This window comes from Natator depressus, chromosome 9 (assembly GCF_965152275.1).
Source record: "Natator depressus isolate rNatDep1 chromosome 9, rNatDep2.hap1, whole genome shotgun sequence".
NCBI lineage: Eukaryota > Metazoa > Chordata > Testudines > Cheloniidae > Natator > Natator depressus.
The window spans coordinates 22,502,063-22,525,048 of NC_134242.1; the positions used below are offsets into that span (position 1 = coordinate 22,502,063).

The 22,986-nt window shown below is 39.3% G+C and overlaps 1 protein-coding gene across 1 annotated transcript in view; it reads right to left on the reverse strand.

Annotated features, from left to right (window-relative positions):
* SCHIP1 (schwannomin interacting protein 1) overlaps nt 1-22,986 on the reverse strand; it is a 385,169-nt gene that overhangs the window by 356,589 nt on the left and 5,594 nt on the right. Inside the window, exon 2 of the mRNA XM_074963687.1 lies at nt 17,964-18,114. Within this exon, the coding sequence (XP_074819788.1) occupies nt 17,964-18,114 (151 nt within the window). The remainder of the gene's footprint in view (nt 1-17,963; nt 18,115-22,986) is intronic.

Here is a 22,986-nt window from a genome sequence, read left to right on the forward strand (position 1 = left end):
ATACCTGTAAGACAGACACTTCAGTGGTCACCACCGGCGCTGGAATCGGAGGGGCCAGGAGGCCATGCCCCCCTTTTTAAATAAACATAAGGGCAGAATTCATGTCCCCTGCAGATTCTTCCTACCCCCGGCAGTATAATAGAGTCTGCCAGGGAAGCACCTTTCTCCCACCAGGGGCTGCTGTGGCACCAGAAGAGAGCAGTTGGCTCACTGCTGGAGCAGCCAGCTGCAGAGGGGGAAGGAACACGTTTGCTGTGGTCCCCACTTCTACAAAGATTCCAGTTCCCTTGATGGTTGCTAGCTAATGTTGAAAAGGAAGATGTCTAATAGCATAACATAGTATCTTGTATGTATATATGCACTTCTGCCATCTACTGTACTGAACTTCAGACTTGATCATTGGTCCATCCTAATAGAGAAGTCAGTGGAGCTCCCATTTCTTTGTCTGATAAAAGTCTGGTTTTGGAACTAAACTTTGCTCTTTGAAGCGGATATGAAGATAACTGGTAATTATGGAGTAGCCATAGACTATTACAGTATGGGATGTTTGCTAAATTGAGGAATTAGGGGGTGGTTTTTAATGACTTTCAGAAATGTCACTAGTTTATGTCCATGCATCCTGTCCTTATCTCCCTATGTTCTTTATAGCTGGATAACTGTAATGTTTTATATATTGCCAATGTATATAAAAGTAATTTACGACACTCAGGAAAAAAAAAAGTATAAAAATACCTTAACATATTTTTTCTTCTGAAATGTATTCCTTTGGAAGAACTGTTCAGCATGCTCCCCCAGAAAAAAAATATCCTTCTTAATAGTGAACTTTTTGACCTTAAGAAGTTACTCTATGAATGTAAGCACTCAACTGGACACAAAAAAAATGCATCTATTTAAATAGATTTAAAATCTCATGAAGACCAGGATAGCAATAACAATTTTGTTGCTTAAATTCACAACAAGAGGAGAAGAAGCTAAAAGTGATTAGCGTATGTTCACGTAAACATTTTTTTTTCCAGAATATCCCATGCTATCCTAATATGTTTCTTAAGAACAGAAATAAATAGCTCTCTTTTGGGGACAAATGTGAACTGAATGCACTTGAAAAGATGCTCTGTGCTTTTGTAATAGACATTTTCAAAAAGTTGCAACCACATTTCAATGTTGGTATGGTAACTAGCATAATTAGACTGAACCTTCCTTGGATATATATTATACGAAGAAGTATTTTAATAAGCTTTCCCCAAATATTAAAAACTACACAGATTTTATAAATTTAAATCTCACTGGTCATGTTAACCACCACTACATTTCCCATTTCATTACCAGATTTTGGGGTGGGTTTTTTTTGGTAATTCCAGATTATAATTAATTCCTGCTGATTGACTTAATTACCCCAAGCAAATTGAAATCTGCTGGTCTCAAATCACCTGGAGCTGACGGTGATCTATTATGTGCTCCCTTTCATCACACCCAATAGCTAGAAAAAATAAATGACAACAACAGTTGCCACAAAGAAAAAAAGTATTCCGAAAGATATTTTTTCTGTGAATAATTTGTACAAGATTACCCTCTCTCCTCCCACCACTAGAAAAATACCATAGAAGACACCAAGTCTTGGGAGAAAAAACAAAAGAAAATTTAAATTGTACAGTTTGGGAGGACATATGACATACTAGATACCAGGTTATCAGAAAAAAATCTGCACAGCAGCCCACCTCATGTTTCAGCTTTTCCCTTCTTACCAATTTGAAGCCAGTTCTTACTGTCTAGGTTACATGGAGGTTTGTCTTTGCAGCTTTTTGAATATTTAGGCTCTGATTCTGTGTTATACTATCTCTACACTCAGAGCTGGAATGAGGCAGGAAGGGCAGAACAAAAGTTCCTTCACGTCACCTTTTGTCCTCTCTATTCTGGCGCAGCTGGGGGCTGCCTTGCCCACAATAGAGTATGGGAATCAGAGAATAAAGCTGTGCAAAAAAAATGTCAGTGAAGAGTAAAATTGCCAAAAAAAATTCAGTTTCAGGAAAACAAACTATTCACAAATTCAGGGTAAATTTGGCCAATACTTTCATCTGAATAAAACAAACAAACAAAAGGGAAAAAAATCAAAATTCAAAGAAGTTGATTCTAAATCAACATTTTGTTCCATACATGTCAATCCATTCAATCTAAGCTAATTTTTTAAATTTTTGTCTTGGTGAGATGAAAAAAATTAAGTTCAAAATAAAAAATGTTTGGCCATTACACTGAAAAAAATCAAGTATTTGCTCAACTCTATCAGAGAAGAACAGGAGTGGATTCTATTCTGGCCATACTCCCCTTTTCTTCTCATCTCTGGCCTGACCATGAAATGCCTCCTACACCAGGAGCTCAGAGCAGGCCCAGAACAGAGTTGCTCCAACAATCCAATACTAGCAGTGGATCCCCTTTACGCAGAGGTGTGAGGACCATGTGAGGTAGGACGGTCCCAGAGCTTGGACTGCAGCCAAGCCGGAATGTCTACACTGCAATTAAACAGTCCTGCAGCCCAAGCCCCATGAGCCCAAGTCAGCTGGCACAGACCAGCCATGGGTGTCTAATTGGAGTGTAGACATACACTGTGATGCCTGTGGGGTGGAGGAAGGGGGAAAACTAATCCCAGAAAATTATTTTGACTGAAGAGAAGAGGGGCCCCATAAAGCGTCCATTGCATCTGGGGGCAAGCTGCCAAGCCCAAGTCAATAGACCTTTGCTGGTGGAGCTCATGCTAGTGAGCTAAAAATAGTTGGGTACACCAGTGGTTCTCAAAGCCGGTCCGCCGTTTGTTCAGGGAAAGCCCCTGGTGGGCCGGACTGGTTTGTTTACCTGCTGCATCCGCAGGTTAGGCCAATTGCGGCTCCCACTGGCCGCGGTTGGCCGCTCCAGGCCAATGGGGGCTGCGGGAAGTGGCGCGGGCCAAGGGAACAAGCGGTGGACTGGCTTTGAGAACCACAGAAAGATAGATTTTAAGTTATTATAAGTAGCAAGTGTACAGATCAAAGTTGGTTACTTAAGAAATAAAAATAAATTTGCTAAGTTCTACAAACTAAACAGGATTTGAATCAAGCAGTGTCTCACCCTGACAGATGGTACAATCAGATTACAGATCCTCAATACACAGGCTGGGACCACCCTTCCCCAGTTCAAAGTCTTTGTCCTCCAGATGTTCTTCCAGGAGGTGAGTGGGGGGAGGAGGGAGAGAGGCCAAGTGATGATGTCACTTTCCCTCTTTTATATTTAACTTCCAGCTTACTGGAAAGATCCTTGCTGTGACATGGGACTCAAGCAGTCCCCACTGAATACGTGCTCTCTCCGAGAAGTCTCTGGGAGAGTGGATTCCCTCTAACAGGTCATCAGCACATGACTGGCTAGTCCTTTGTTGCAACTGAATGGTTGGCTCTGGGCATTGTCGGTACCACATGTCAGTACCACTAACACAAGTCTGTGGATCCAGACTGGGAGGATCACTTTCAGCTGCAGTGTAGACATGCTCTTACTGTACTGTAAGCCAGGGTTCTCAACCTTTTTCTTTTTGAGGCTCCTCCCAGCATAAGAACTCCATGGCTCACCTGTGCCACAACAGCTGGTTTTCTGCAGATAAAAGCAAGGGCCAGCATTAGAGGTAGCAAGCAAGGCAATTTCTCAGGGCTTTGGTTTTCTGCCCTGGGCCTCAGCAAGTCTAATGCTGGCCCTGCTTGGCAGACCCCCTGAAACCTGCTCGCGGCCCCCCAGCAGCCCCCGGACCTCTGGTTGAGAGCCACTGCTGTAGGCAACAGAACCATGCATACTTGGTTATGGCCCTACAACACTTACGGCTGCACTTGAACACAATATCCTACAAACTGTGCCAAACCCTAACTAGGGGCATGTCTACATTGTGATAGAAAACCCACAGCATTGAGTCTCAGGGCCTAGATCAGCAGACTCAGACTTGTGGGGCTCAGGTTGTGGTGCTAAAAACTGCAATGTAAACATTTGGGCTTGGGCAGGAGCCTGGGCTCTGAGACCTTCCTCTCTCTCCGGTTCTTAGAGCCAGGGCTCCAGACCAAGCCCAAACAGCTATATTGCAATTTTATAGCTCCACAGCCCGAGCCCCATGAGCCTGAGTCAGCTGACCTGGGCCAGATGCAGTCATGTTGCAGGTCTTTTATCGCAGTGTAGACATACCCACTTTGAAACTTTAGATGTTAAACTCTTTTACTCAAACTGTTATAAACTAAACAGTGTTTTCTGTCATTGTTTTTCTTTGAAGAAACTGGCTTGGTCACGTGGGAGAGATGGAACGCATTAAAAAGTCTTAGAGTTTTCACACTATGAGAAACTAGATACCACATAATCCGTTGCAACATTATAATAATACAAGTTTATAACAGGATATGTAAGAAATACTTGGCTTGATTTTCAGAGGTTCACAGCACTCACATTCAAGTGAAGTCAAAGAGAGCTGCTGAAGCTCAGCACCACTGAAAAATCAGGCCCACCATTCCTAAATATCACACAACAAAACTATGATGTGTGTTATGGCAGTCACAAGTTACAAAGGCTGGCATCACACTTGAGACGTCTATCCTTTATAGATACAAGGTTTTATTTTTTTTACTTTTTTCCCCTCAAGCTACATTCTTTCCAACCCCAATTTCCCCACAAAAGCAATGTTTTAAGAGTGCCTTGGTAGCCATATTATCTTTAGTTGAAATCACTTCTAAAAACTGACCTTGGCTTCAGCTGAAATACATTAAATTGACTAACTATATCAATATTCAACATTTACTATATATACAAAGAAAATAATACTGGTATATCCTGCTACCAAGACAAAAAGAAAAGAACTGAGATGCTAATTTTGCATTACAGTGTTAAAAAGCCATCTGAGAAGTGATTAGTACAACACACACACAGTCATTACATGTCTAAAATTGTACACAAAACCTTTTTGCATGTAAAAAAGAAAATAGATTGGTTAAGATAACTATTGCTTAAATAACTGGATACCCCACCACATCCACTGATTCCTCACTGCCCCTACATGTAAACAGTCTGACTGAACCCTGCAAACGTTTACCTACATACTTAACTTTACATGCGAGGAACCCAAGTTACATCAACAGTACTCGTCACGTGCATAAATGCACATGGCTGATAGTTACACAAATTAGACTTTCAGTCACTTAAGTGTATTAACTCCAGATCTCCAGATCCTCCAAGCTCCTCCCTGCTCTCTTGCTACATCCCTCCTTTTTATGTAATGTCTGTTATTAGGTTTATAAGCTTCTTGGGTTATGTATTGTGAAGCTGTCAAGATTCCTTCCCCACTCTGAACTCTAGGGTACAGATGTGGGGACCTGCATGAAAAACCCCCTAAGCTTATTTTTACCAGCTTAGTTTAAGACTTCCCCAAGATACAAACTATTTTACTTTTTGCCTCTGGACTTTATTGCTGCCACCACCAAGTGTCTAACAAATATATAACAGGGAAAGAGAAAGTTTAGAAATGTTCCGCCCCCCTCCAAAATCCTCCCAAACCCTACACCCCCTTTCCTGGGGAAGGCTTGATAAAAATCCTCACCAATTTGCATAGGTGAACACAGACCCAAACCCTTGGATCTTAAGAACAATGAAAAAGCAATCAGGTTCTTAAAAGAATAATTTTAATTGAAGAAAAAGTAAAAGAATCACCTCTGTAAAATCAGGATGGCAAATACCTTACAGGGTAATCAGATGCAAAACAGAGAATCCCTCTAGGCAAAACCTTAAGTTACAAAAACACACAAAAACAGGAATATCCATTCCATTCAGCACAGCTTATTTTCTCAGCCATTTAAACAAACAGAATCTAACGCATATCTAGCTAGATTACTTACTAAGTTCTAAGACTCCATTCCTTTCTGTTCCCAGCAAGGGCATCACACAGCTACAGAGAGCCTTTGTTTCTCCCCTTCTCCAGCTTTGAAAGTATCTTGTCTCCTCATTGGTCATGTGCCAGCAAGGTTGTCTTAGCTTCTTAACCCTTTACGGGTGAAAGGGTTTTCCTCTGGCCAGGAGGGATTTAAAGGTGTTTACCCTTCCCTTTATATTTATGACAGAAGCCTGAGTACTTGTTCATGCTGTTATAAACAGTAATATAATAACTCCTTAGATGTGGGCTTTCAGAGTAAAACAGTGAATTATAAGACTTTTCTGGCACAGATACTGATAATTTTCTGGCAATGTTTGATTCATACAATATATAAAAAGCAAGTCTTCTCATTAATATTTTTGAGATACTTACAAATGTGTGTGACTCAGTATAGCATAAACACCAGACAGGTAATGTTTTAAGATCACCATACGAAATAATTTAATTAGTATTCATAATATAATACAATCTTTTGGTAGTCTATAATTCTAATAATTACCTATACCAGTGGGCTAAAGAGTGAAGACAGCAGTGACACACAGAATGTCCAAATCAATAATTCACTCATATAACTGAGATAGCGAGGGTCAGTGTTAGAGAAGAGAGCAAAAATGTTACCCCTTCAGCCTTGAACAACCAGTGCAAAAAAGTTGTGGAGCCCACAAAAAAGTTGTGAAAAACAATTTTTTTAACATTATTCTCTGGGTTCTGCTCTTGCTTACCTGTAAATCTGCTGTTAATGAAAGTGTCCCTGTAGCGGGGTGGTTACCCTGCTCCCGAAATAAGAGGAGTGAGAACAGCTGGGGGAAGTTGACTGAGTAGCTGACCACAGGTGTGGCCAGCTCAATCAGGGCCCAGCTGGCCCTGATAAGAGGGCTGGGGGCCAGGAGCAACATGCAGTCTCTCTCTAGCTGTGGAGAGAGAAGGACCTAGCTGCTTGGGAGCAGGGCACCAGAGGTAGAGTAGTGCTGGGGAAGGGCAAGAGGAGCTGGGGGGCTCCAACCTGGCAACTCCCCAGGCTGTGGCCTTGCTAAAGGCCTAAAGAAGGTACTGGGGCTACAGAGATGCAGCCCAGAGATAGGCAAAGGCAGCAGGTCTAACCCCTTGCCAACGATGAGTGACCATGACAGACAGCAGTCTGCCCCCAGAGAAAGGGGGTTAGCTGATGACTGGCAGCACCCACCGAGGAAAGGTGGTTTTAGAGGGTTGGGGGTTCCCCTGGGAGGGGAGACCCAGAGAGTGGGGGTACTGCTGGGGCAGAACCCTGAGGTAAAGGGACTGGGGGCTGGGAGGGACACGGGGCCAGTGGCAGGTGAGACACTGGCCTGTAGAGGGTTCTCCATATGCTGTAAAAGGGCTAATTTCCAGATGAGCAGCAGGAGGTGCTGCACCAGTGAGTCATCGCTCTGCTACAGTCCCCTGTGGCATCTTTTGAGAGAATACTGTACATGGGAAGTCAATGGCGGGGAATATGAAGCTTCACTGCTGTAACTGGACACCTTCTCTTGAAAAGATATATTTTTTAAAAGTTTGGGGCCATGTCATCTGGAGCTGATGGGAATTGGAATTCATATGAACTATGTAACTACATCTTGGGAAGACCACCAGTTGCAATGCTGGGACAACCTATCAAGAAATCAGCGTCCAGGACCTACCAAAAATTCTATATAGGAATATACAGTATCACCTGCATTTTTGCAGACTCCTAGTGAAAATGCTTTATTTCAAATTGCTTTAGACCAGGACATACAAAACCTTTAGTCTTGTGTAGGATTTTCCATCAATGTGAGGGGAAAAAAGTAGAGTGCAGTGAGCCATAAAGACATTTCTTCAATCAACTATTTTGATTCACTGAAGGTTTCTTTTAATAGGTGTGTGTGCAGGAAGGCAGAAGAAAGATGTTGCTTTTTTAAAACTTCCAGACAACATGCCAGAAATTTTGTACTTAACACCACAGCTGGTGAAAAGTTCACAAACTTTCTGTCTTCACTTTGGATGTGAAAATACACACTTTAAAGAAGGGGAAAAAAAAATCTAGTTGGGAGTTTCTGATGGAGTGAAGGAATATCCCTTTCAAGACTATGAAGATTCTTTTTATTATTATTATTTGTATTGCCTAAGGACTGCAGTCAGATCAGTATCCATTATGCTAGGCACACCAGAAAAAACTGCCACAAAAAAACCAGTCCTTACTACTTTCACTGTAAGCTCCTCAGAGCAAGCGTGAGTAAGCAGAAATGAGCTATACGTGCCTACTAGGGAGATTAGAGAAAGGTGCAGAAGAAAAAAAATTCACTGCATCCAGAAGTCAAAGCAAAACAATCAATAAAAATTGAAATAATTGCAGCTATTCCTCATTCTAATGCATTACCTTTGATCTCTTAAGCCTTTAAAGAGAGATTCTCATCTCCCAGTCCTCTGCTTTAAACTCCAGGAGTGAAATCCTGGTCCCATTGATGTTAAGGAGTTTTGCTCTTGACTTCATGGGAGACAGGAGTTCACCCTAGACCTTGCTTCCTACTTCTAAGTAGTACTGCACTTGCAACATACAAAGCAAAGATCATTATTGCTAATGCAGACAACTTCTGAATACATGATGTTAGGAAGATTAAATGATTATTTTTAAGCTCTAGGGGGTGACAAACAACAGGTGATACAAATTAAGTACAGAAAATGCATGATGCTGCACAGGACTTTTTAGAAGACCCTAAATTGAACCTTCAGACAGCTGAGTGCCGAGGTGCAATCTCAGACAACAGTAGGTGACAAATGTTATATACCTCATTTAATACGTCATCAACATGAATACATGTTTAACTATAACGAATATTAAACAGCTAGCAGCACTTGAAAGAGATGTCAACTTTTACCAAAAAGAGTTAAATAAACTTTCAGGCAGCAGCAGACAATAACATTGTTGACTTTATTTTTTGCTTTGTTCCATCTACAAGTCTTTACATAGTAAAGTAAATGTTCTGAATAGTTGACTTTATATATGAAGATATTCAGCTACACACAGACACATTTTAATGGGAAAGTATACTCATTTTATTCTTAAATTAGTAAATGTATATAGGCAACTAAGCTCGGAATTTTATCCAAAATGTTTAGTATGTTAAAACCTGTCGTAAAGGAAACTGAACACACAAACTGAGTGGTGGGATCTAGCAAGAAAAATTGTATTCACATAACTGTTTTAAATTTTAAAAAATTAGACAGTTCTAGGGAGGAAAAGGAAACTTCTTGTCATTTTATTCAACTGCTCTACAAATTAACTTTTTTCCAGTTGCTACAAAAACCTTTGCAAATTATTTTGTGACTTCTAAGTAAATGTAATGGATTTACCTGTGCAAAAAGACAGCCGTTACAAAATTGGACATTTGGTCTGATAAGTACTCTGATTATGAATACTCAGAGTTGCATAAATATCTGTGCTATTCTCTGTATCCTCCATTGTGTGGGACCATTGTACCTGACCATTAAGCTATTTTTTCAAAATACTTTCCTCCTAGTTTCTATTTGTTCTATCATCAAATACTGGCTACTATATTTTGTAGTAAGTAACAGTAGTCACATTCTTACTGCCCAGAACAGTTTTATACAAAGAATTAGGAATCATATGTTTACAGAGGCATCTTATGTTACTTTAAAACAGATGCTGTATTTTTAGTTATTTTTGCTAAAAATGTTAGTTACTTCCTGCAACATAAACAAAAGTCAAAGAACTGACAATATTAAAGTTGACAATTACTATGAATCAGAAACTCTTTTCATCTGCTTATAAAGCTATAAACATTAGATTCTATTTTTGCTATTCTCCACTAATTCCATTATTGTATGTATAATGTCTAAGAAATGACCATTCCAAAAAGTGAGTTATTTTTATGTCAACACAAATATCAGATGAAGCATTATTCTATTGCAGAAAATAGTTAAGTATTTCTAGGCAGTAATGAAGTCACTAAATGGGGATCACAATCCTATTAAAATGCAGTAAATTGTTAAATTCTGGTTTGTGAACATTTATATTCCTTCTTACAAATAATTACTAAACCCACTGTATCTTATTTCAGAGTTTGAGAGAAATCCTTAATGCCAGATGCTGCAGAAAGCATGGCGTTTTGTTTTGAACTCGTCTGCATAAAAACACCCTAAGAAATTTAAACAGGAATATTTTTAAAACGTACATTATAAGAATATTTGTCCTGGCCACACTTCCACTTCCAGATTGTAGGCTGTCCGGAGCTGTCCATGGTACTGAAGAATGCAAGCCTTGCCCATTTGAGTAAATAATTGTTTACTCTGATTTTATTTGAGAGAAATCCATAAGCTACTATTCAGTAGAATTAATTTGTCTGAAGAATCACACACACAAATCAAAAAGGCTACTGTTACCTTTCTGTTCTCAAGAGGTTGTCTGAAAAGGCCTAGAGCCTGGAGAGCAGAAATCTTGGAGTGTTTCCAAAAAGGTGGAGACTGGAATGCCTATAGACTGAGTTTTGTCACTTGCCACCCCAGAAACTGAAGAGCGGAGACTTAACTGCTGAGGTGGAACATGAGATTCCAGACAACTAATTTAAAATTATGCACAGAAGAAGCTGCTTCTGCCCAAAGAAGCAAATTTATTTCATTCTTATGCCAGTGCTTCAAATTAAAGTGAAATACAAATAATCCAGGATACCCCAAGAATGTTGTGAAAAACTCTGGACACAGATATGTCTCACACCAGCCATTGATTGCCTATTGAGGATTATCACAGGAGAGAGAAGGCTCTCCCTGGCTCTGGCAGATTGTGTCTTTCAGGCTAAACCATTTAAAGAGCCACATGACACTAAATGATGTCATGAGTAAAACAGGTCACAACCACAACCATATGTAAAGGAAGGCTTTGTGAGAGCGTTTGGCATTAAAATTTTTCTCAAAGAAAAACTTATAATAGGTTTAGCTTCTCTAGGAGCACATTTCCTCTTAGAGACCAGCATCCAGAAGGGTAATTAAAGGTCATTCTAATCTTATTTATCTAGGTAGTTTTTACTTACTGAACTCAAATGGACTGCTCCCAAGAATAAAGTTCACTTGTGTTGCTAAAAGTTGCATTATCAAGCCCTAAGTTTTTAATTGCATGTTAGAATCAGTTTTAAACAAAGTAGCTTTGATATTTACAGATTAGACCACCTACTTCAGGGGAAAATGCAGAATTTTCAGGCACAAAGCATAGAAAGAAACGGTTTACCTACCCGTTTCTGCAGTGAAGAGAAATGAACTATTTAGATGCAATGCGTTACTTTAAAGATAACTGCCCTTTTTACCATACTTTATTTTAATTTGTATTTTGCTATTAAATATTTTTTTTACAATTTGGAAGATTGCTCAAGCATTATCAATATGTTTGCAGTACAATAATCTGTCAGATGTTCAATGGTAGTTCCTATCCAACTAATAAGAAAAAAAAATCTAGTATTACATCTACATGTTTGGCAATAGCAGTTCTTAATCAGAATGCAAATAGATTTACAAGAGAAGAGTCTTAGCAGAAAATCCCATTCTCTCATCCTACTCCCATACCCTGCCTTCAAGCCATCTCCCCAAGGTGCCACTTTTCTGCCGAAACCCAGAAAAAAATGGTTTCTAACAGTGACTGGGATTTTCAAATGAGCTCAAGCGAGTTAGGCACTGAATTCCTATCAAATTTCACTGTGACCTGGGTGCATAACTCCCTTAGGATCCTTTGACAATCTCACCCCCTGCATTATTTTAGCATTCAAATCAGTTATGAACTCTTCTGTATCCTATTAAAGTTATTAATTGTATAATGAGCTATAATGAGTTTGTGGCTATAATTCCCAAATGTTACTCATTAATACAAACATTAATGCTAAAAAGATTGTAATTTATAATTATTGAAGTCTTTGAACGTGTCTGCAATCTCTTCTGCAAAACCTGTGGTTTCTTATTAAGAGACTTAATTTCTAGGAAACACATCTTACATAGATAATGAAAGTAGGGAGAGTCAGAGGCCTTATTGTGGGAGGCCTCTCATGCTTGATCTATTGTTCCCTCTGGCCTTCCTGACCGGTTGTATGGGCTGAATCTTGTTCCACTGAAATCAATGGGAGTTTTGCCACTGGACTTCAGTCAGACCAGGATCAAACCATATGTTGGTGGGGCAAGGTATCTGAGGCAGGTAGAAAAGTACTGGTGATAGTCAGAACTAGTCTGATCATCCTTTTTTGGAGGAGATTCCCTCCCTCCTCCCCCAATACACACACACACAAACCTGATTAACGGAGTTTTCCACATTCCTGGCAAGATTCACAAGGCAAAAAAAAAAAATAGCAGCCACCTCCCAAGAATAGGAAGGGTAGCAAAGTGTCAGGGACATGTATGTTGTACTGTATCAGTGCTGTTAATGAGAGTCTATACAGGTAACCTGGAAGGGCTTGATTGGAATCCTCCCACAAGGACTCCTGACCAAAGTTATGATAAAGTCCAAGGTAAGCTTTGGAGAAGGAGGTGGCTAAAAGACAGAAAGAATGTTTTACATATAGGCTGGAACCTTACTACCATGCACAGGCACAACACACCATCATGGATAAAGTAAATGGAATCACACTGGCATAAGAACAGTGAACAGAGTGCTGATTTAGGCACAAGATTTTTAAAAAGATTTAAAAGAATAAAAAAATGTAAAAAATTAGATGAAGTTTAACAACAAAAATTTGTTTTAGTTTGTCCACAAAATTCTAAGAAGTGATATCCTGGACTTTGGCACACTTGCAGCAGTACTAAATTTATTGGGGAGTAACTGAAGAATGATATTTGAATTAAGTTTGAATCTGTTATATTAAATGGCAGAAAAGGAGGATGCCTACTATACATTTGAAATCCATATGCAACACTTGCTGCCCAGTTGAATTATGCAGGTGTATAATTTCAGTAGTTTAAGGTTTTTCTTTGAAAAATGCAAATGCATTGTAAAGTTGAAGCATGCACTGTCCTTATGGAAGTTCTGCTGTAAATACAATGTAATGTTCTGTAAATGCAAAGGACAGAAATGAGCTGAAGTCCAGTGATTACATCACTAAGATCTTAGCTGTGCACTGGAGGTTTTGAAAGGGGTCTGATTTTTGAAGAATTCTGAAGTACATTTATTTTCCTACAATAGCTGGAATCAGAACCATGGTAGTCAACCAAAATTACTTGGGATGGCTCAATTTGGTCCTTAATATAGAAACTGCCTAATGGAGAGACCCACTACAGATGGCTTTTCCTCCTAAATAAAGTGGCAATCTCAAATTAACAGAATCTATTATAACAGTAAAAGTTGTGATTTGGGGGAGATCACGCAGAGCTGCAATAAGGATGACATTGTTGGATCATCTCACGGAGGCTTGTTGCTTGTCCATCTCCAGCTGAGGGGTGCCCCGCTTGGCAGCCCTGGCCTAGCATGTGTGTCACTTGAAGGCATCCCAATTAAATGGAATTATCATTCTATTTAAGCAGCAGTCATCGCCATTTATCATCATTAGGTTTAAATCAGGCCTGCCAGACACTGTTGTTAGCCCTCAGAACCACCATAATGTTTTTTCTCTCTTTCTTTTGGTTGGCGGGGCTGAGGTGGCAATCCTTTTCCTGACAGTCTAAATTATGGAAATATTTTCTTTTCAACCCTTCTGATACGTTCCTTTTGGGGTTGTACGGTTGATAGAAGATTATTGCTGCTTTCCACTTTGAAAAGTTTTAAATTCAGGTCTTTTGTGCTGTGTCTAGAGACAAATGGATGCATGGTAAGATTTTTAAAGTAAGCTTGTAGATTTGATGGGTCCCAATTAAATAGATTTCTTGATGGGAGAGGGCGTTATACTACAAAGTATACTTCTAAATATAAAAAATTCCAATACATAGGAAGCTGTTCAAAATATTTCTGTATCAAGCCTCATAAATCATTCACACTATATCTGTTGCATAGATCCGAGAACTAAAAGTTAGTTAGTTTGTAATTTCACAATCATTGAGTGCCAGAAAATGTTAACATATCCTCTCTTCATAATGCATGTGCACCATTCACATATGTTTTGTATGAAGGAGTAAATAACCTGCAAAGTTTGAAATACATTGCATACACAATTTCATTAAAATGTGCAGTCTTTAATTATAAGAAGTTCAGAAAAGTTGGATTTCTGACTACCTATAATCTTTACATTTTAACTAAAGTTACTTGTGACTAAAACTCTTAAACCCTAGAGGTAAGCCTTTACTTTCATTAATTATCATTCTAACCAGCCCTGGTGCCAGAAGAAATGAGGACAAACATGGCAGCAGTCCAAAAAAATAAATGGGGGCCTTTAGCACTATCTGCTTCTTATAAGCCAGCCAAAAGGAGGAGCGGGCACACCTGGAGGCAATGGTATTGAAATGCCATTGAGACAAGTAGCCCTGGCTCCAGTGGCAAAAGGCCCTATAAACAAAGCCTGCTGACTGGCTTAGTGAGGAGGAAGAGTATTATTTGTTTCAGAGTTACAGCCGTGTTAGTCTGTATTCGCAAAAAGAAAAGGAGTACTTGTGGCACCTTAGAGACTAACCAATTTATTTGAGCATAAGCTTTCGTGAGCTACAGCTTACTTCATCGGATGCATACTGTGGAAACTGCAGAAGACATTATATACACAGAGACCATGAAACAATACCTCCTTTGTTTAACATCGAGGACACAGTGTCTTCTGCATGTATAGCCAGCTCACTGCCCACTGTGGATACTATCTTAAATAATGTAGTTGAAGACAACATGCTAGGTATGAGGGCTGGAGGATGCAGTCAACACACATACAGTTTTTATGTACATTTTCTCAAACAAAGAAATAAACACTTGTACTGGGAAGAGCAGTGATAATAAAGTTATGTTTCTAACTCTTCTAAGATTGTGAGTTTCCTCCTCCGTCTAATAGCTCCCTTTCTATAGCATGAGTTTCACGTCAGTGCTTCACTTTAAAAGCAAGAGTTTTTTGAATACATGAATGCAGGTAGCTGGTCTAAAACAAGTACCATTGCATAGAACTAAAGGCATTTTAATCAACAGTTTGTCAAGCTACTGAGATTCAGAGTGACACAGATTCAGTTCAAAGACAAAATGTAATATGGTTATCTTCAGCAAACTAGTCTAAGCCACAGCTCGCTGAAGCCCTATACATGTGAATAGTGCACGATCAGAATCAAGTTAAGGAGGGTTCACGTCACCATAGATCAACAAGTAGTGATCAAATGATCGATTACGTGTCAGGCACATCATACTGCCCTCAGGGAAATTCGATTTTACTGGCTTTCCTAAGCTTATGAAAATCAAATAGCCTTTAAAAAAAAACCCACCTTATAAAAACCCACTAGAAATGAAAATTGTGATATGATTGATTGAAGAGAATTTCAACCCAATAAATTAGGGTTGAGGCAGCTGGTTTAGAGGAAGAAATTAATCTGATCATTTTGCCCCAAAATTCCCATAGCTTCTTAATGATTATTTTTAATTATTGCTTTATGTTTCTGTATTCCTGGTTCTAACTATGACCAAAAGAAGGAAGTATCATATTTGATGAATTCAGAGAATTCAAATTATAAATTCCAATTACTATCTGAACTTGAGGTTCAAACAGTGTTAGTCATCCTGACTCAGTTTATGCACATTTTGGATATATCACTTTGCAATATGTACTGTCTATATGGGGCAATGCCTGGCCAATCCATCTCAAATGCACATCTCAGGTTCTGACCAGTTGTGTGTGGGGGGCTTCTTTGTTTGGGTTCCCCTCCCCCCCCCCACTTAGGTAGCCTTTTCATCAGACTGTTACCCTCCACATTTTTCAGTCCTTTGTATGTTTCTTTTCTGCTTTCTTTCATGTCTGATTTTCAACAGGGGGTGCAAAAAAGGGAAATAGGTAAGATGAGAAAGAGGGAAGTCAAAAATAAACTAAACTAATATGTTTTAAAATATAGTGACTGCTCTCAGCCTGGAACTTCCCCTTTCCTTGACAGTTTCTTTAACAGCATTTTATTACCTCATAGGATAACTATATTAAAAGATTGTAAGATGCTCAAATGCTTTGGTAATTGGGTCCTTACAAGTACTGTAGCTAAGATAGACAGCTAGTCCTTCACCTTCAAAAAACAGATTCTGTTTTTTTTAAAGGGAGACAATAGAAGAGTCTTAGCATTATCAAAAGTCAAGGAAAATGACTTCCTCTTTCTTTATTCTAACTTTGGCAAGCTTACTGAGGACTGGAATTCCTGAAGTGAGCATTTCTTAAAAAAAAAAAAACAAAAAAAAACCTAAAAGCCACCCTAGTGTCCATGCTTTATTTTCCACATAAAATAATAAAACTCAAAATATACTAATTTTGTTGGAAGAAGTGAAAGCAATACAAGTAGTTTTCCAGATTAAGTTACCTCCTTCCACCCCCACTGCAAAATGAATTATCTTTGAAATCACCCAAGCCCTTAAACCACAAAAAATGTTCCTGAGCGGGAGGAGACAGCCATCTTGTGGTATTTCAGCAAATAGTAAAGCATGATCAAGAAATGGCTATTTAAAATATCCAGTGACATTCTAGTGTCTCACAAACTAGATCTACATTTGTTTTATCTATTAGAGGATAACCCATTTAGTGCATATTATATTACATTCAGAACTCAATATTGCAGTATGGGTTCATACTAAGAAAGTGGCCTCTAGGTATGAACAGAAAACATCTAAAAATAAAATAAGTAATATTTTATTGAACACTTTCAAGTTTAATATGGCCTAACCCACTATGGTGTCACAGAAGACAATGACTAGGGGAAACAGTTTATTTAGTTTAAGTTTATCTGGATAATGTAGATGATGGGCTAAAAAGGGCCCTTCAGAAGAGCTGTGTGCTTAATACTATAGTATTTTGTTGTTTCTGTGCAAAAGGTAGCAGATTATATGAAATTCTGTTGCTTGATTTTTAGAGTCTTGGATTCCTGAATGAAAATTGATTTCCAGACTTAAATTTTTACCAAATCGAGTCATGGTTAAACTGACAAGTATCAATTCACATATAAATATGGCTAAGTATCTTCCATCTACTTGTGATATGCAAGAACAGGTTTTCCAGTCTGTTAGTGAATTTTGAGGTCACCAATTGCTGTCCCTATGACCCGATAAGCAATATACAATGTACCTGACCAATATATACTTTCCACTATTTAGGAGACAATGCTACAGCCAAAAGCTAGAATGCCCCCTGCCTTGATCTATTTGAAAAGCCTGGCATGCCATGATAGGTTACAATCTCCTGCATGTTTTTGGAAGCTATTTGTATTTTGTGTTTTCACTCTGAATCAGTTAAGTTATATCAAAATCAATGTAATCGGTCACAGATTTGAAACAGGTTATAGATCAGTATGATCAATTCATTTATTTTTAGACCCAAAGAGTTCCAGAGATGGTCACAATCTTCATAATGCTCCTGAGTGTAGATATTGCATTTGGTTCTCTAATTTACCATATTTTAGAAAAGCGTGTAAAAATCTCCCCTGAAGAGGCACAAATATTCCTTCCAAAGCTAGTTATAATTTATGATCATTAAATTGGCTTATACACCTCTCTTTTAGAGAGCAGCATAGGAATCACATTTATATTGCAGAACAGCACCAAGGTTCCCCACCTTCTCCTGGAGAACACAAACACAAAACTCTGAGGATATACTTAACTAAGGATCCATACTTTTTTCAGGAGAACAAAATATCAATGAAAATCTGTCCTCCAGCGGCTGCTATCACCACCTAAAATGCTTAGCAATCAATGTTGTTCCGTGTGGCTCTGGGAAAAATGGTCTGATGCACAGTTGCAATCTTACTTGTTTAAACACTTTTGCCTTAATGCATGTTTGAGAAACCATGAAAAGTTTTTACTTTGTAATTAATTAGTCAAAAGCTTAATCCTAAATTCCCCCCATCGGACTTGACTAGTTCATTTATATCAATGCCTACTGGTGAACCCAGCAAAGAAGTAGTTGTAGAGAGAAACTGTACTTACAGGAGTGCTGCCAACGGAAAAAGTGTTCATGCTGATCGAACTGCTCATCTTGTCAGATGACAAGGAAGGTGGTGATGGACTGCGCTTCTGCAAGTGGTCCTGATGCGGCAAATCCTGACGCTGTAGATATTTGCGCCATGCTTGCTGAATACTGATTGTAATTCAAAATACAAGTGAATATGTATAAACAACAGGTTCTCCATCCAGCACAACTTCGTAAAGTTCGAGGAGACTTTCTCTGGGGGGGAAAGCTAGATGCATTGTATTAGCAAAAAGGTATCCAACGTATTTAGTCCTTTTTTGCTTTGTGACTTACTTGTGAACAGATAAGCTTTTACTAATATTATTTATAATTTTTCAACATATATTATGAGAACAGATAACAATCCATAGAGGGTTCTTATATTACCCACTATGTCTGTTGTTTGTGGTGTGCTATTGGCTACCTAAGTCAAACAGCCAATCAAGGAGCAGAAACTATCTCAAACTTTATAAACAGAGAGGAAACATTCCTGGTGTGAATAGTGGATACTCATATTCATACACAACACACTTGTTCACATGGAAGTTCAAGTATTCACACTCAGAACATCCACTTACAACCCCAAAAAGCATTCAGAAATATGCCCACAGAGAAGCAAACAATAAAAATATACTAACATGGTTGACCCAAACAACTATTCAATATAGAGCATTTGCATTAGTCACTCAATTCTAACAAAGATATTCGATAGACGAGAAATATTTATGCACTTTAAAAGTGTAACTGGAAACAAGAATTGCTTAGGAATTCTTGGAATTGCAAAAGTGATTAACTCCTTGAAGACTATAATTACATCAACAATTCTAAAACATCTTAAATAGGTTGTAATAAGTAAACATCTGTCTCATCAGAGAAAAGATGGGCTTCAGAAGCTCATTTGTCAATCTTGCTGCCAGCTTATGATACAGACACAATTAGAATATCAGAGGCCAGATCCTGGCCCATACCAAATCCACTTTGTGCTGCTGTAGGAGGACAAAGGGGACTTAAGATTGTCTTAAACAAGCAACTGAGGAGTCATCTGGAATGGGGGCATTTTCAGCTGTCACAGAACTAGAGCTCTATGCCACCCCTTCCATGGAGGGAGCATATTGGGGGCACGCCAGGGCACTCCTGGAACATGCTATGGCTCTGTGAGTCTTACAACATGTAACTTCCCATAGCTTTTGTGCAGAAAAGGAAAAATATGACCCTATGTGACTATGAGTTATAGTCCATTTCTACCAGATAATTTGTATGATCAGCCTGGGCATTTTCTCATTGCAGTAATTTCTGGTTTTTTTCAACATATACATATCCCACTGTAATTTTACCTAGCCAGGACACCAGCAGGACAGAGTCATACACAACACACAACACTAAGGTTCTGATGCAAACTAGCAAAAACTAAAGTCAGAAGTTAAGGCTGAATTGGTCTTGGGAACAGAAGCACCACACTGGCAGACTCCTCCTTCCACAGTTACACAAGGAGCTTTTCATTCCAAATTTTCAGCTTGAAACAACTTTATAGAGTTCTCATATTAAATTCAGTAATTTATGAGAGTACCATGTAATGTATACTTGATTTTAGGTGCTAAACAAATACAAACAATAAAAAGACTTTGCTTTCTAAGTGAAATTTTATTTTTAGAGCATGATTTCAAATACTCAGATTCCCCATTCCTAATTATATCTCTGTTGCTGTACTTGTCACCAGATGGCAGTGTGATATCAGCTATGCATTTATGGGCGGGAGAAGACAGATTTGTAAGAAATATTAGTCATTACAATATCTAGAATAGTAATAGCTTTAATGTGAAATATTTGAATGCATGCAAGGTATAATCTACGTACTCCGCAAAAAGTCGGTGCTAAAAACTGTTGTAATGCTCCTTATTTATCTGTTGTTCTAGTCTAACAGGCTATTGATAACATCTTTTAGGTTTAAAACAATGGAGGTTTTCATTTAATTGGGTGTGAAAATTAATAAAACAATCGGTAAAATAGCCCCCAGATGATTTTGATATTATATTAATTTATTTTATGCTCCCCTCCTTTTTCAGTTTTTGATGTACACCAAAGATTTTTTTTTTGATTGACAACATGTAAATGCAACAGAGAAGTTGTTGAGGTGCTGAGTACAAAGGCAATTAAGATTTTTGGACCTGAGGAGGTGGACATGGGAGGCACGTTGGATTGTGTGATAAGCACATTAGCTGCTTGTGCCTACTAAAATATCCCTTCTATTTCGGCAGGGGAGTGGCTATCCTGGGTGTCTGGTTCAGAGGGAGGGTGTGACCTCTGGTACCTAGGTTCCCTCTCCTTTCCACCTGCCCACAATGCACGTAAGGATCATGCGTGGGTAGGGGTGGGGGAGGCTGGAGTCTCCTCCCCTGGTCACCCACTGGTTAATTCAGTGCATGAAGGAGCTGATTGGCTCTACCAAATCTCCCATCCCCTCTGTATTTAAGCATTCCAAGTATCTAGCACCCATTCTTGCCCCTGGATGCTTCCCCACCCACCCTGTCCTGTAGGAGGTATAGGTGTGTCACAGCTGGCTTTCCAGGCTTGCTGGAGGTCTGATGAAAACCCCTGATCCTTCCTTAGGATCAGGAAGGAATTTTTCCCTCCGAGCAAGATTGGTATCGGATGGTGGGTTTTTGTTCTGTTATTATTGCTTTTGGCACAGCATCCTGGAGGTGTGGTGGGTGGAGACAAAGGTAAGGGACATCACCTGCAAGGGTGGAGGTAACTGAAAGTCCAAAACAGGTAGGACGTGTCCAGTGTGAGTAATAGGCTTCAGCGGCCCAGCTCCTGTGAAAAACCTGAGCATAGAAGCCAGGAGGTAGTGGTGGACTGAACTCTCCTCATCTGCCCTCATTCCCACTTGCAAGGGGAAGGTGGTGGGATTCAGCAATGCACTGAGCCAAACTCATGATTAAGGTGACCAACCCTAATTCCTTGGTTGAATAGCATGAAGCCATTTAACCTCTCACAGGACTCAGTTAATGCCTGGTTGGCCCCCACTTACTGTTAAATTTAATAAATGACCACCTGCTGGTTTAAGTTCATTCTCGTGTCTATGTCTTTGTTCTCTGTCATGCCCTGATCTTTAGGTTTCAGAGTTAACAACCCTTTGAGAAAGATGCCAACAGTTCACCTCTCCCACAGCTATTGTTACCTACAGGTTACCTGCAGACTCAGGAAGACATATAAATATTGATTTACATTGGGTTAATATTCTTAAGAATTTATTCACAGGTGTGAGAACTAGAAACAATTTTAAAAAACCAGTGAATACTTAAAAAGAAAAGGAGTACTTGTGGCACCTTAGAGACTAACCAATTTATTTGAGCATAAGCTTTCGTGAGCTACAGCTCACTTCATCGGATGCATACTGTGGAAAGTGTAGAAGATCTCTTTATACACACAAGGCATGAAAAAATACCTCCCCGCACCCCACTCTCCTGCTGGTAATAGCTTATCTAAAGTGATCACTCTCCTTACAATGTGTATGATAATCAAGTTGGGCCATTTCCAGCACAAATCCAGGTTTTCTCTCCCCCCCACCCCCCCACACACAAACCCACTCTCCTGTTGGTAATGGGTTTGGGGGGGGGAGGGGGAGATAACCTGGATTTGTGCTGGAAATGGCCCAACTTGATTATCATACACATTGTAAGGAGAGTGATCACTTTAGATAAGCTATTACCAGCAGGAGAGTGGGGTGGGGGGAGGTATTTTTTCATGCTTTGTGTGTATAAAGAGATCTTCTACAGTTTCCACAGTATGCATCCGATGAAGTGAGCTGTAGCTCACGAAAGCTTATGCTCAAATAAATTGGTTAGTCTCTAAGGTGCCACAAGTACTCCCTTTCTTTTTGCGAATACAGACCAACACGGCTGTTACTCTGAAACCAGTGAATACTTAGATTTCAAAGCACAATTCTGTGGCAAGATCTCTGGACATGGAATCTCAGAACACAGAGTGCACTGGGTATAATTTTGCATAGATATGAACATTCAGTTCCCCTCCATATCAGTGCCTACAAGAAATAGTGATGATCAGAGGACCAAAGAAATTACTACCATTTCTTGAAAATCCTTATTTTTGTTCGATAACAGGAGAGGCAGAGAGAAGGTAGTATACCATTTCCTTACTGACAATACATCTTTTGCAATGTCTGGAGGAGTTCTTAAGTACCGGACTTCTTAGGTACTAACAAAGGAGCAAAGTGTCTTGTCTACAGTTAGAAAACCAAACAGCTTAATTTATCTTTAATTCCATCATGGAATTTTAAAGTGGGAGAAAAATGTGAAGGTGGAAAAATGCACACTAGGCAAAAAACTGTTAGATCCCCATAAAGTTTATTCACCTTTTGCAGCCAGAGTTTTCTATCTTGTATTCCTTTCTCCTGAACTCCACGTTTAGACCCCAGGTCAGCGAAGCACTTAAGCACATGCTAATCTTTAAGCATATGGGAATCCCACTGAAGACAATGGGACTATTCATAATGCTTAAACTTAAGCATGTGCTTAAATGCTTTGTTGGATCAGAGCTTTAGATTAGGAGAAGAAAAAAGGCCTACCTTATTTTCCAGTTATTTGTTCAAATCGCACCAGAACCCGCAAGATTGCAGGCCAAACCTCTCAAACATCCACCTCCAAAGAGCTGAAGTTTCTCCCTCCTACCCATTACTTTGCACACTTACCGAGAAACGTGGAAAATATTCACTGGGGAGTAACTGAAAAGGGTACAGGAAGGCAGGGAGGCAGCACTATGTTCCTGTTGTAAATTATTCACAGCCTCACCATACTTTAAATCTCTGTTCCCAGAAACTAAAAAGCAACCACTATATGACTGTGTTTAGAATGTGGGTCAAGGCCTTTGCTCACTTTGTTCTGGGAGCATTTCCTTAACTTACCTCTCTTCACATCTAATGTCACTTCCCCCCACTGCCCAGTTTATATCCAATTGAGAAAAATGTAGGGATAGAAACCA